Here is a 15,318-nt window from a genome sequence, read left to right as displayed (position 1 = left end):
CATCACCCCCTGACGCCACAAATGATCGTCTTGAAAATAGCCAATTTACAAGCGCTGGCAAAACAGCCAGCTACGTCCTCAATTGGCCAGAACTATACACCGGCAGATAGTAGAACACCTCTTCTAGCGCTGAGGACATGTCCCCCATCTTCCTTTTGGGGTTTTCTTGAAATAAACTTTTTTGAATTTTTCCACTCGACCATGCTGAAATACGGCCAAAGTCATACCTGCGCAGGAAAGCTCGCCCCTCCGCGACGTCTCCTCAGCAATTTCTACTCCAACACTACTCCCAAGGCCGCAGAACAAAGTGTAGTGTTGACTCTGACAAGGAAAAGCAGCGGTGATCACTTGTCACTCCAAACGGCAAGCTTCTCCTTGCGCCACCAATAATTTTTTGTGCGACTGTTGATGCAAAAGTGACTGAAGGCCTGAGCGCAGTTTTTGAATTTTATTGCAAGATGCACGGTGAGATCGCGTGCTCTGTGACGTAGGATGACGCTTCCTGCATCACGATACGCAGCCATCGATCGCGAACGTGTCTGGAACGCTACTCGGAACAGACCATGATGGCAGAGGTGAGATGAGCGGCATTTCCTGCTTGATCTGCTGAGAACCCCCACAAACTGTCCTAGGAGTGTTGCAATGGCAGCAAGCCGTTGAAATATGCCCCGTACAGCATGGAGAGTTATTCGTCTTTCACACTTACCTCCTGCAATCCCGAACATAGTCCAACAGTAAAAGTCCCTAGTTTTCATGTCCATGCTCAACAAAAGCGGCTAGATCGGTCCCTTTGTGTTGACTGGCACGCGAGCAGCACTGGCTGCACGCACTTGTCGCGTGAACTGCATGAGAGATTTCTTACGTCATAAAGAATGTGATTTCATCATCATTTGCCTGGTCTTCGACCTACATGGTCAGGGAAAGTCCCGGTTCGTAGGCCTACAACACGGTCAGCGTGTTCTTAAGCGCAGTAACCACACAAGTGTGATCACTTCCAGACCAACGCCACAGCCACGGGCGTTCAAGGCGAGTAACAAGCGCACTTGACAAAGGTCACTCTGAAATTTCGGGAGCCGTGGGCCACGCGACTTGGCATTCTTGCGTCACAAGGCACGTGATTTCACTGTGCATCTTGCAATAAAATTCAAAAACTGCGCTCAGGCCTTCAGTCACTTTTGCATCAACAGTCGCACAAAAAATTATTGGTGGCGCAAGGAGAAGCTTGTCGTTTGGAGTGACAAGTGATCACCGCTGCTTTTCCTTGTCAGAGTCAACACTACACTTTGTTCTGCGGCCTTGGGAGTAGTGTTGGAGTAGAAATTGCTGAGGAGACGTCGCGGAGGGGCGAGCTTTCCTGCGCAGGTGTGACTTTGGCCGTATTTCAGCATGGTCGAGTGGAAAAATTCAAAAAAGTTTATTTCAAGAAAACCCCAAAAGGAAGATGGGGGACATGTCCTCAGCGCTAGAAGAGGTGTTCTACTATCTGCCGGTGTATAGTTCTGGCCAATTGAGGACGTAGCTGGCTGTTTTGCCAGCGCTTGTAAATTGGCTTTTCAAGACGATCATTTGTGGCGTCAGGGGGTGATGGACCTCGTCTTCTGGGATGCTGGCGTGGCTAAGCGGTACTGCTCCAGGAACTCTTCTAAGGTGAGGCAATGTTGGCTTGATGGAGTTTTGTTCATAGCTTGTTCGTATACGCTGTGGCGTGACTCGTTTCTAGACCCATAAATAATGTGATATTTCGGCCATTTTTGAGGGTATGCAAATTTCAAGGTTCCCTTCAGAAAAATTTTCAAGGGATTTGCCCAATCGATCCACACCCCAAAGGGAACCTACCTGCAAATTTTGAGCGGAATCGGAGAGATCCACTTGCACACATACTTTGGTATTCTCAGACATCCTCTCTTAAAATTTAACTACCGTACACCACTACTCGATTCAGCCTCTGGGGAATCCAGAAAATTAATGATTGGTTTACAAATGAGTGGGCTGGAAATACCAGTCCCCTCGCTATGCTTTGCTTTCACCTAGGTCATGATACGTGTTACTTCAATTTCTGCTATTTCTATAAAACTGATAGAAACATCTTTTCAACATAATTATCGCATACATGTTTTTTTGAAACTCGGATGTTGAGCCGATAATAAATATACATGTAGAAAGGAAAAGGTCACATGGATACGAGTTCAGAGTAACTGTACACCACTGCAACTAGATTCTATAGTAACTAGACAAGATTGAATCTAGTTACTATAGTAACTAGATTCAATAGTAACCAGTTACTATAGTAACTAGATACTATAGTAACTAGATACTATAGTAACTGGTTACTATGGAATCTAGTTACTATAGTAACTAGATTCCATAGTAACTAGATTCCATAGTAACTAGTTACTATAGTAACTATATACTATATATTATCATACATTATCATGCATTAACTATATGATCATACAGTCAGAAAGTTAAACAAACCAGGGACAATCGACATTCTTCGTTCCCGTGGGACTGTGGCCTGTGCTTGGTTTCGTTGCGCTTACCTTCCCCTCTTCGGTCTCTCCTTAAATTAACCTTGAACCTTCAGAGTTAGAAGGCTGTTGGTTTGCGCTACGGAGATGTTTTGAAGCTAGGTGTCAGGTCATCGAGGGTCTCAGTACTCTGTCAGTGTTGTGCCTAGTTGTTGCACTTTCTGACTGTATATAGTATCTAGTTAGAGCCCTAGTTAAAAACAAAACATAGCGAGGCCTCTGGACTGTCATTAGTGCCAGTACTGTATCCATACCTGCTCTCTCATTTATAAAACTGAGAACATAAATTCTGCTGGCCCATTGCAACATGAACATGAAACATGTAGTGATTAAGGCAGGGATTTCCCCACTGTCCGTAGGATTTCTGATTATCAGGCAGAATAACGTGTTTGTAAGATCCGATTAGCCTAAATCACCGTTTAACGTGTTAAAATGTCTGCAGGTGCTGGTAGACGACAATGTGTGGATGTGTCTGTACATGGTAGTTTATGACAGTGTTGCTGTGTTTGTGTGTTGCTGTGTTTGTGTGTTGCTGTGTTTGTGTGTTGCTGTGTTTGTGTGTTGCTGTGTTTGTGTGTTGCTGTGTTTGTGTTTTGCTGTGTTTGTGTGTTGCTGTGTTTGTGTGTTGCTGTGTTTGTGTGTTGCTGTGTTGGTGTGTTGCTGTGTTGGTGTGTTGTTGTGTTTGTGTGTTGCTGTGTTTGTGTGTTACTGTGTTTGTGTGTTGCTGTGTTTGTGTGTTGCTGTGTTTGTGTGTTGCTGTGTTTGTGTGTTGCTGTGTTTGTGTGTTGCTGTGGTTGTGTGTTGCTGTTTTTGTGTGTTGCTGTGTTGGCGTGTTGCTGTGTTTGTGTGTTGCTGTGTTTCAGATATCCGTGTGGTGACAACACTGGTGAAGGCTATTGTTACCAATGGGGCTAGGGTCCAGCAAGAATGAGAGCTCCGGCCGCCAGTCACAACCAGCTGATCAGAGAGATCCAGCTCTCTCTGATGGTGCTGGTAAGTGAAGTGATTGCTTTAGGTTATGGGGGAACAAACGTGTGGGACTTGATTTCAAGGGTCATTTCAAGGGTTATTGCATGGTCCACTGCTTGTAATGGCTCTCGTTTTGAGCAATACGGGCATTCGAACGCCTCTCTGCGAGATGCAGTGGAACTCGGATAAGAGGTACTGCCTCGGGACTGGAAAAGCGAACTTAGTAGAGAGGTTTTGCAGAACAAACGTTCGCATGGATTTTCACGTCTGGGCTTGCGAATATGTGTGCGAATGTTCGCGTGAAGTTTGTGTTTTCCATGATTTTCGCTCCAAGAAAAGTACGAGTGCACTCGTGCTTGTTTGAGAAGTCGTCTTCGGTAGATCTACAGAGCTTCATCCGACTGAGAAAATAATATGCCGTGAGTGGCTGCACTCTGAGACAAGAGCCTTTTGACTATGTTGTCGATAGCCGGAGACCCACAGACAACCATGTTCGCCTGTGCCGCAATCCTGCGCATCTACAAATCCAGAAAAGCATCACCGACTCTGAGAAAATGAGAAGACAGAAGATCGGTGGTGGTTACGGAGATGAAACAACATGGTTTGCCATATTGTCAAACTAGCACTAGCGACCAAGCCAAGAGCAGTTCTTCTGGATTGTGAAAGATGAAGCACAAAACATTGCATGAGGGTGGTTCACCATTGCACTGCACTGGTCCGTGAACAGCGAAAACTACTGCAAAAGTTTGTTTCACGTTTCCTTCGACTTTCCCTTTCAAAACGGCGATTGTTCGCTTTTAGTGACGTCAAACAAAAATAGGCGCAAACGGTTATGCAAAACGTCTCTAGTATCTGAAGTACTTCTTATCCAAAGTTGACTCTTGCTAGACCCTGCAAAATGTACGTGGTTAGTGACACCAAACCAGGCTTCCTTCACTGCAAACAGCCTTCTCAGCACTGTCAACATGCTAAAATACCTGTCGTGCAAACCTGTCAAGTGGAACGGTGTTTGAAAAACACCAACATAGTACTAAGGGCCGGGTTCCACTGCGGCTCCGCGGCTCCGCTGCTCCGTGGCACTTGGCTGCATGCAGCGGAGCAGCGCGGTTCCACTGACACTCGCCATTGGCGGTACCGCGGTCGTGGTCCACACTTTTTGATGACGTTTCACCTGCCTGCGCGCGCGAAATCAAAAAAATCCTCGTGTTCTGGCCTGCGCAACGAATTAAATTTTGAATTTTAAAATTCTGGCGTACGAAACAATGCAAAGTACGGGAAACAGGTCGAGCCGCGACCCCGGCTCGCAGTTTTTGGTCAAGAATCGTAGCAAAAGCTCGCGGTGAGCCGCGGCCTCGCTGCTCCAGCTCGAGCCGCGGTCACTATGGTAATGATGACGTTTCAAGCCGCGAAAGACGAGCAGCGGAGCAGCGGAGCCGCAGTGGAACCCGGCCCTTAGTACACTCTGTCTGTACCTGCTGAAAAGCCCTTCATAATACTAGTTGTAAATCCTATCATGGTACGTCGTTTTCCAAACACATTTGTATATGAGCTTGCCCGTCTTACGCGGGTATGGTCTAAGTGAGTTCCACTGTAATTCTAGAAATGTAATGCAAGAGCCATGAGGCCACAACGTTTGTATGCAACTTTGGCAAGCCATGCATGCAACGATATACAGCGCGTTGGCAAACGTGGCTTTCTCCGACCTCGTGACTGACGTGAAAACACAGCAAATGCATCCGCAGTATGTAGGAGTGTAGCATTGCAGGAGAGTGAGGGAGAAACCCTGGACATGATAACTTGTATTTCTACCATAGTTGACTGACAGAGAGTCTAATACCGTATTTCCCCGTAGGTTTGTACGTACTAACTTTCGAACTTAGCAACCACATGAGTACAAACTTTCGGGTGTGGTACTAGCCGAGTGGTAGGCGCGGTACAATTAACACGAGTTATCTTTTATTATTATTCTCTTAGGTACACACCTAGGATATATTAGAAGTTAAAGAAGAAGCGGCAAATAAATGACTTTCTCTCCGGTGCACACCTAGAGGTTGACTACTTCTTCTTCTTGGTTTAGCTTTGTTGTTGCTATAATATCAAAACAGAAATGCGCAGCAGCTTTTATGCAGCAGACGCCGTACGCTTACATACGGAGACACACCAAACATACATCAGGCAAAGCTCCGTATTAGTTCCGTACTACTTCCGTATTAGCCAGGCAGGGATACTACACTATCTTTCGGGGAGTACTTATTATCGGGGGTAAATGACACGCAGTGGGAAGCCTGCGCAACTCTAGTGTCCGTGCATATGATCAAGAGTACACATGTACGCTTGATATGATGTATGTACTGTACGGTGTCTGTACATGTAGGACGGGTACGAACTTACTATCTTTTGGGGGAACTGTTTTTCGGGGTGATAACCTCGGCAGTGGAAAGTGTATTTTTTATAGGGGGGTAATAAGTCATTGGGGAGAACTTACTTACGGGGAAATACAGCAGTCCAGCAGCCAGGCCCCATAAATATTCACGCCCGTTCCCACTTCGAGCACACAACAAATGGACACCTAAAACCTGACCATGACACCTAGTGCTCCCTATAAATCACATTATTTCCTTTAGATTCAGGATGCAAGGGCATTAAATACGGAAGAAATTGTTTCACATCTGTAACCATAGCAACGGCATAGTAACAGCATAGTAACTGTTACATTGGAGACAATTTAGGATGTTTTTTTTAAATTATCTATACCACCGGGTTGGGACAAAATGCCTTTCAAACATACCGAAAGGTGCAGTGCAAATAGGAAAGAGGGAAGAAACCATTCTTCTGTATACATGTACATGTACGTGTACTATGCTACATAATCATTGATTTGTATTACACAAAATGCACGGCATGCCGCCTAGGTTGATAATTAGGACAACAACAAAGGATTGAAGTCAAATCCTACATAATGAACATGACTGATATGATGTACAATGTCCGTCAAGATATCCAAAACCAAAGAGTAAGCATATGAAGCACACATGAACAGAGACTGAAAGAGCTGAAGAAAGACGTGAGGTCTAGACAAGGGCTCCGCTGCATTGCAGTGGCGTCTTGGCCTTACGCGATCTTCATGCAAGACGTGCCGATGGTCACAAAGAGACTCTTTCCAGGCGTGAAGCGACTTGCAAACTTATCGCTTGCTCATCCAGCAGCCAGGAAGGCAACCAACCGCACCTTGTTCTTGCCAGAAGACAGATTTTTTGCACCATATGCCATTGTGGCGCACCGTGATACCAATCATGAATGGCAGCAAATTTATCATTAATCAGTTGCCTACTGGGTCGGTCCGTTGCCGAGAATGTCACCTTTGGGGACTGTGGAATGACCCGCGACACCGGTAACGTTAACATGATAATGCTCATCTTCAACAAAAACAAAACAAAAAACAGTGCTATGATAAACTACCTCCAGTCACCAGAAACAAATACAGTGCATTACGCATATGGACAGAGATTACACTAGTACATGACTGTATACCAATCGTAGAGTAACAAAACAAGAAAGATGGAAGTTATCGGGTCTATACCATCAGAGTTGGCAGCTATATGTACAGTCAACTTCGCTTATAACGACACTCGGCGGGGCATCAAAAAGGTGTCCTTATTCGCGAAGTGTCATACCCGAAGTCTTATTACAGTGGGATGGAACTTTGCTCTGGGCATGGAAATTCTGTCGTTATTTGCAAATTGTCGTTATGTCCGCAGTCGTTATTAGCGAAGTTGACTGTATTGGATTCTCCTGGTGTGCAGAATGACGCTGGGAGTGTGGTTGATATCCACTGTTGGTTATCCACTGTTGGTTTGCTGTCGTCAGTGTCAATCGCACTACCTTCACTATTTCATGTCTAATACCTTTTATGGTCCGCACGACTTGGACTACAACACCATAGATATCCACACGAAATGGTAATAAATCAAAGAGGCCTTCTTCATTACCGTTGGAGCAATATATTAACGGGATCGCGTCTTCAGCGTTTCCGACCTCCAAACAGTTATAATTATTATAGCTGGCCAGCCTGCTGACATATTCAGCATTGCTGTGCGTGGAAGGAAAGGTGCAACTTTAGACTGCTGCTGGCCATAGCCAGCAAACTGCAACCGTGATCTGGGCTTCAGCTGTCAGAGGTACATTGACAGAGAGAAAGCCGCATTCTGCACATACTGCAAACTACTGACTTCATGCCATTGCCTCATGGATCAGAAGTCACCACACTGAAAAAAGAACAGCTGAGGAAAACAGAACTGATGCAGTCAGCAACAAATTTGCTCCTTCATTTCATTCAACGAATTTGATAGTCGCGCAATGCAAGAAAAAAGTCAGAGAGCAGGAGACCTATTTATTGAATGGGCAAGCACCAGTGCTTTGATGCCCATAATAATTTGATGCTCAGAATTTCACCACAATCATACACGTATACTGACATATCTACACGATGCGACCTAGTACTCAACAAATTCAGAAAAAACTAGTACTTCAGTTGGTGAAATATTCCACCTCTGTCCCCTAAGCTCAAATGCCCCTGTAACACTGATAAAGGATTGGTAGATGCTCACAAAACAGAAAACCAGCCCATGCGGCGCCTTGGAGGCTACGATTCTCACGAGAAAATGAAAATCGGTCTCTGAACTGAAGCCGCGAAGGGCCTTGGCGCACGGACTGCCTGCGGATGTTGCGAACTATGGACGCGTCTGCTCTGCATGGTAGCAAGAGTATATAACCTTCCAGGTTAACTAGTTATATACTCTTGATGCGTAATAGTGCATGGCCTAGGCCACCTACTGGCAAGAGTACATAACCCTCTTGGGGTTATGTACTCTTGCTAGTACTGCTACTAGTAGTAGTACCTGGCTGGCTAGGGCTAGGCCCTTTGACACCGATATCTCATAATGGGGAACTCCCACCATGCGGTGCCGCCGAGAGTCGTAAAACTACTATCCCCCCCCCCCCCACACACCGTGCGCTTGAGGTGAAAAAAGCAATGGCCGATTTGGACGAAAAAGTCTGTTTTACTAGTCAATGCATTCACTTGTGAAGGCAACGAACAGTGCAGTGGATGCCCGGGAAGCCTTCTCTTCAACTTAGCATCGTCAAAAAGTTGTGCGGAAGAAGTCGGAACGAAAGTCAATTTCTAGAGGTATTTTCAGGGCCTGGCTGCTGAACTATAAATGGCTCGACACTCTTAACTGTGCTTTGCGGTGTTGCAATAAATAGACTGTGCGCTCATGTGCACGTGTACTGGTTTCCTGTGTTCATGTCTGAAGTAGTCTGGCTGTCATGTTCATTGGCGGGCTGTGTGGTCACACGCTTCGTCATCTTAGTGCAAGACAAAGCTGTCTGAACTATCTACGTGGAAATAAAAGTTTAATTAAAATTATCTACATGATTGTATGAAAAGTATGAATGCCGCAGACATCACCACGCAACATGAAAATTTGCTTACACAGATCAGGCTTGTGCATACGAATACAAACAGCTTCAAGGACCTTCAACTACTGGAGATAACGGGCATGACACAGTACAGAGAAATGGGAATCGCCACACACACTCAAATAATCGGTACGAGATAACAAATGCTAGTACACAGCTGACTTCTTACGAACTTCACCCTCATCAGCTCCATCACCTTCCCTGCCACTTGACTCCTCATCATCCGTTTTATCGCCATCACCACCAGCCGTCTCATTGCCATCCGCCTCTTCGTTATTGTCCTCATCATCATCCGCCTCCTCATCATCCGCTTCGTCATTATCCGCCTCGTCATTATCCGCCTCGTCATCATCAACCAACTCATCTTCACTGCCAGTCAGTCTCATACCATCTTTGCTCTCCTTGCTATGCCTTCCCGGTGCCTCTAGCTCATCAGCGTTTCCCATTTGTGTTTCGTTTTGCTTCTGCCTTCTGTTTTCCTTCACTGCTTTGCATGGGCCTTGGCCATTCCTGAAATATATCTCCGTTTAGTAATTTGCAGTCGACCTCTGCTGTCTGCTACAGCGTGCTGCGGCGCCCGCACAACGGAATTGGGTCCAATTTCTGTGATTGAGAGCACTGTAGTTGTTGCCGACTATGTACTTGAATTAATTTATGTATTTATATCATTATACCATGGCGCATCATGATGACAGCCAGTAAAACTGAAACAAGGGTGAAAGCCAACCACAGCAGTAAAACCGATAAAAGAATACAAATAAAAGGCAAAGAAGGCAAAGGAGGAGACAAACCAGCAGGATGTCATGCAAATACATGAAACCTATAATTAAGCCGAGATTTTAGCAACAAAATTATCCATCGACGTTCTGGTCTTGGTCTGCGTTGGTGATGTTGCCCAAAACACATAGCCAGCAAAGATCGGGGATCTAGTGAATAGGGACTAGACCCTAGGTGTTGCTTGGCAGGTGTGACAAAGATAGCGGTGGAGTCGGCGAGACGGTATTCAGCAGAAAGGGTGTTCCAGTGTGCAACTGCGCTGTATGTGAGCGAGTGAAAGCCAGAGTGTCTATGGGCAGTTATGTTCTCATGCACACCACTACTACTAGACAACAGGAACTAGTTTGGTGACAAGATAATAGAAACTAATTAAATTTTACATTCTCAAGTGAGGAAGAAGAGCAAGGAGAAGAACACATGAATCCAGAATATGGATGCATGCCTGCGTCCAATAGAGACATGACGTAATCACGTGAAGCAAGGCGTATAACGTAACAATACGCGTTATACGGGTGATAACAACTTGAAGTACATTCGCAATAAATGAGTTTGCTAGCATGATACATCACGTCCCTTCTGAGATAGAAATATAACAAATACATTTACATACATGTATCTCACGCCCCTTCTGAGATGACAACACGGCATCTAATACCAACTAGAAAGGACCGCAAAGAAGATAGAGATAACTGAATACGAACATAGCTGAGCTCAACAAGAGACAGGAAGACGCACAGGCAGCTAACAATAAGTTTGGTCACGGGTGTTCGAAATATTCAGCCTAGACGGGGGTTGGCGGCTTCGCTGACTGCGCCCGACTGGCGGGGCAGGCTAAGTGATGGGGGGGGGGGGGGGGTAGCAGGCATCGGCTGTGCAGGTGCTACGGGCAAGACAACAGGACGAAGAAAGCGACGGTTTCGCCAGTATATTCGGCCACTGGGAAGCTTGACCATGTAGTCGCGGTGGCTCCCAATGGCGACTATGGTACCGCGGGCGTTCCACAACTTGCTGCGGGGATCTTGTAGATCCACAGGGCAACCAAGGTGGAGGGCAGGCAGAGAACGGGCAGACTGGTTGTAGTGCTGACTGGCTGCTTCAGACTGGGCAGAGGCGCGACTGTCGATTTCGTCAGCTGTTTCTTGCCACGCTGGGGCAAAACGGGTCCGGTGGGCAAGCACGAATGATGACAGGGGGCGGCCAAACAGGGCCTGCGCTGGGCTCTGACCGGAGCTACGGGGAGTGTTACGCCATTCCAATAAGCCACGACGGAAGGCGTTGACATTAATGTCTCCGTTGGTGGTGGTCTTGGACACGAGAGATATGATGGCCTTGACAGCCGCCTCCGCATGGCCATTCGATTGTGGGTAATGCGGAGTGGATCTGACGTGGCTGACTTGCCAACGCTGACAGAAGGCGGAGAAACTCTGCGCTGTGAACTGCGGACCACCATCAGTCTTCAGGACAGCTGGGACACCGAGATCCGCGGACCAGCCTCGGAACACACGGACTACGTCAGCGGAGGTGGCGGTGCGTCCTATCTTGGCCACACAGGGCCAGACGGTCTTGCGGTCCACGTGTACCAGAAACTGGTAGCCTTGTCATTTGAACAGATCCGCGCTGGTGCTCTCAAACAGGAGGGCAGGACAACGATCCTCAGTTGCCAGCAGAAGTTCCTTCACCTGGGAAGGTGCGTGGTGACGGCATTCAGCGCAGCTGCGAACGATGTTGTCAATGTCGTTGGACAGCTGGGGCCAATACCCAACCTGGGGAGCACGGGCCTTGGTATGGTTGAGACCTTGATGAGCAGCATGCAAGTCGTCAAGCACACTACGCCTGAGGGAACGCGGGACCACAATGCGAGGACCTTTCAGTACCAGGTCCTGGTTGACTGTAAGATGATGACAGACTGTCCAATACGGCTGGGCAGCAGGACATACGTCGCGTTTGTCGTCGGGAAATCCATTCCGGACGGTGATGAGGAGTGCCTGATAATCCGAGTCAGCTCGAGCGGCTTCTTGCAATTCGGCAAACTGGAGATTGGCAATCTGACCTTCGGTGTCTTTCCGAATGCAAGCGCGTATGACAGGAGTACGAAGGGCTGGGTGTTCACCGAGCTCATCGTCAGGGGTGGGATCATCCACCGGATTGCGGGACAGCGCGTCGGCGAAAGCGTTGTCAGTACCCTTACGCCAAGTGGCATGCAGCTGGTATGGACAAAGCTTCATGACCAGGCGTTGGAGCCGGAAATTCTCAATCTGATCGAGCGAGTACGAGTTGATGATTGATGTGAGGGGCCGGTGGTCGGTCGCAACCTCGAACAATGTACCGGGAAGGTAGAGAGAACATTTCTTCACCGCCCAGACGACAGCTAGGAGCTCCAGTTCGATGACAGCATACCAGGATTCTGGATCCGACAGAAATCGACTGCCACACTGGAGAATGCGCCACTTGCCATCTTGCAACTGCCACAGAACGTAGCCAAGGCCATGCAAAGCAGATGCATCGGTCTCTAGGCGGAGTGGCTGGTCACGTTGGAAGAATGACAGCGTTGATGGCGACAACAGCTCAGCCTTGGCAGCGTTGACTGTGTCTGTGTGAACTGAGTCCCATACAAACTCGTTGGACGTCTTGAGCAATGGGCACAACGGGGCGGCGTGCTCAGACAGGTGTGGCGTGAACTCACCACACTGGCTGATAAGACCCGTAAACGATCGGAGATCAGTGCGGTTGCTGGGAGCTGGAAACTGGCTGATAGCTTTGACCTTGGCATCATCGACAGTCCAGCCGTCAGCACTGATGCGGTAACCACAGAACTCCACGGCTGGCATGCCGAACACAAACTTATTGGCGCTCAGAGTAATGCCATTCTCCCGGGAGCAGAGCAGGACATCCCGGACGTGAGATCGGTGGGTGGGCAGGTCGTTACCGTAGATGAGGCAGTCATGAACGACCTTCTGGAACTGGGAGATATGAGCAAACCCGGCGTCTGTGCGGTGATTAAACTCGTCTCCGGCAGAGACCAATCCTTGTGGGTTGCGTAGGTACCTGTACCGACCCCAATGTGTCATGAACGTGGTCAACGGATGGGAGGCCTCGCTCAGAGTAACTTGCCAATAGCCGTGGCGGGCGTCTAGCTTGGTGAAATACCTTGCGTTGCCAATGCTGGATACAGCGTCACGAGGGCTTGGTGCGGGGTGAGCAGGGCGTTCGACTTGGTCGTTGAGCTTTTTGAAATCAACGGTGAGCCTCTTCTCGTTTGTCCCCTTCTTGTCCACGATGACAACTGGGTGACACCACGCACTGGGTTCGGTGACCTCCTCGTTGATGGCATCCCGGACCATGTCATCCAGGTGGGACTTCACTTGGTCACGGTACGCATGCAAGATCTGGCGGGCATGATATACAGCGACAGGCTTAGCATCAGCTCGCACTCTAATTTCCATAGGTCCACCAAGCATCGGCTTCAACACAGAGTCATCAAAGACGTCAGCGAATTCAGCTAGGAGTTCGGCTCTCATCGTTTCTGAGTCGGTGGCTTTGGACACAACCTTGTCCGCAGGTGCATCGGGAACGACCGGTGGGACTACCTGTTGGACTGCTGCGATTTGCTTCGGCCAGCCGGACGGCAAGTATCCCAGGACGTGCAAGGATGAACGAGATAGGAGGGCATCAGACAAACCATCATAGACATGAATGGTGGACGTGTGCTGGTTTGGTCCACAACTGAGAGTCGCCGAAATCTTGCCAACAGGGGTGAGACTGGCGCCATCTCCGGTACGAACATCGTCGATGTCGTCAAGCAGGTTCTTGACAAATCCGCCTAACTGGTCAAGGTGTTGAGTGCCGATGGCATCAACGTCGCTACCAGTATCCGGGAGCCAACTAAGAGCAACGGGCTCTGGCTCGGTCACAAGCTGGGTAGCAACGGAAGCTGTTGCGTCGTCCAACAGAGATGCTCGGTTGAGTCGCAAGTGTGCGATCTTGGACGACTTGTCCGGCTTCTTGGCAGGCCTGCGGCACATTGCCCGGAAGTGACCCATTCCATTACAGTTGAGGCACACTTTGTTGATCGCTGGACACAGTGATTTCGTGTGCGCTGTGCGTCCGCAGTTACGGCACTTATCACGAGCAGAAGTGTGCTTCGCCTCAACTGGGGGCTGTGAAGCTGACTTCGCGCGCTGATAAGATGACTTCCTGGAAGCGTTGACTTGGCCGGCGGTAGGGATGTGGTGCCTGGTCTGTGTGGCTGCCTCTTCTGCACGACACACCTTGACTGTCGCCTCCAATGTCAGGTCGGAGGTGGACAACAGTTTGTGACGGGTGGTATCGTCCAGGATACCGATCACAATGCGGTCTCCCATCATGTCCGCGTGGACCCGCGCGAGATTAGTCTTGCACGTAGAACAGGCACGTGCCGAACAGGCAGAACAGAGCTCGTGTTCCACAAAATCACACGTGTTAAACAACTCCTTCAGGGAAGTGTGGAACCCGTCAAACAATTCCCCTTTCTGTTGTGTGCGCTTATAAAATTCAATATGGTCAAGTATCGGGTTTCTTTGTCGGCGAAGAAACTGCTTGACCGCCTCCAAGACGTCACACGCATCAGGATTGGTCGCGATGACAATGGTGCCCTCCCTGATAAAACGTCTGAGGTCTTCATCAAGGCACTGACGGATGGAAGATACCCTGGTTTCCTTCGACTGTGCTGTCAGGTGCTGGCACCGAGAAAGGTCTTCCCACAGTTCCTGCCAGGCAGCAAACTCTGACAGGGACGCCGAGGAGCCTCCTCCTCCAATCCGGGCTTCACGAGAAGTAGGGTTTTGTCCGGATTGGTGAAATATCCATACAGGCGACCGTGTTCCTGGATTGTTGTCCACCAGTCTCGAATCGCTCTCATCCTGCCAGCACCACTGGAGTCATCGGCATACCAAATCTGCTTAACGGCGTCGTGTTGCTGCTGCAAATGCCGAATGATGGGGAGTGTGGCCAATGCATAAAATGCCATGGACAGCGGGTCTCCCTGGGTGGTACCCTCCTTTGACGAAATCTCCTCACCACCAGCGACAAACAGACGTGCCTCCGACTGATAGGAGTTTAGAAGAATGGTGGATAGTGCTGGACAGAAGCGCTGAACGTTATGCAGAGCTGCCTGTTGGTTTTTGCTGTTGAATGCGTTACTGGCATCCACCAACAGCACTCCCTCAGTGGACGATTCGTTGTAAATGTCTTGCATGGCATGCACTGCTGCTTCAATGCCACCTGGTGATCCAGCGCATTTCTGAAGATGTCCGCAGGCTGCCTCCACGTCAGTGGAAGCAATGCGCAGAATAGCCTTCGATACTATCCGCCTAAGCACCTCGCCCACGCCAATAGGGCGTACGCCAGGCTGCTTGTCAAGGGCAATCAGCCGGCAAGACAGAAACGGCACCAGGCCTTCAGCGGGAAGAACACGGGTAGCAAGAAGACGAGAGAGGTCAGCAATAGCCTGGCACAGACTGGTTGATGCCCCCTTAAAAGAGGAGCAGATCCGCCGCCAACATGCTGAGTCCATCCCAGACGGACC

General features: G+C 48.7%; 1 protein-coding gene across 1 annotated transcript in view; it reads left to right on the top strand.

The window, feature by feature from the left end:
• Positions 1 to 15,318, top strand: part of LOC135827034 (uncharacterized) — a 42,893-nt gene that overhangs the window by 3,454 nt on the left and 24,121 nt on the right. Inside the window, exon 2 of the mRNA XM_065339556.1 lies at positions 3,392 to 3,521. Within this exon, the coding sequence (XP_065195628.1) occupies positions 3,434 to 3,521 (88 nt within the window). The 5' untranslated portion in view covers positions 3,392 to 3,433. The remainder of the gene's footprint in view (positions 1 to 3,391; positions 3,522 to 15,318) is intronic.

The sequence above is a fragment of the Sycon ciliatum genome, chromosome 11 (assembly GCF_964019385.1).
Source record: "Sycon ciliatum chromosome 11, ocSycCili1.1, whole genome shotgun sequence".
NCBI classification, from domain to species: Eukaryota; Metazoa; Porifera; class Calcarea; order Leucosolenida; family Sycettidae; genus Sycon; species Sycon ciliatum.
The sequence above is the reverse complement of the archived record's forward strand: the minus strand, read 5'-3'. Positions and strand labels throughout refer to the sequence as shown.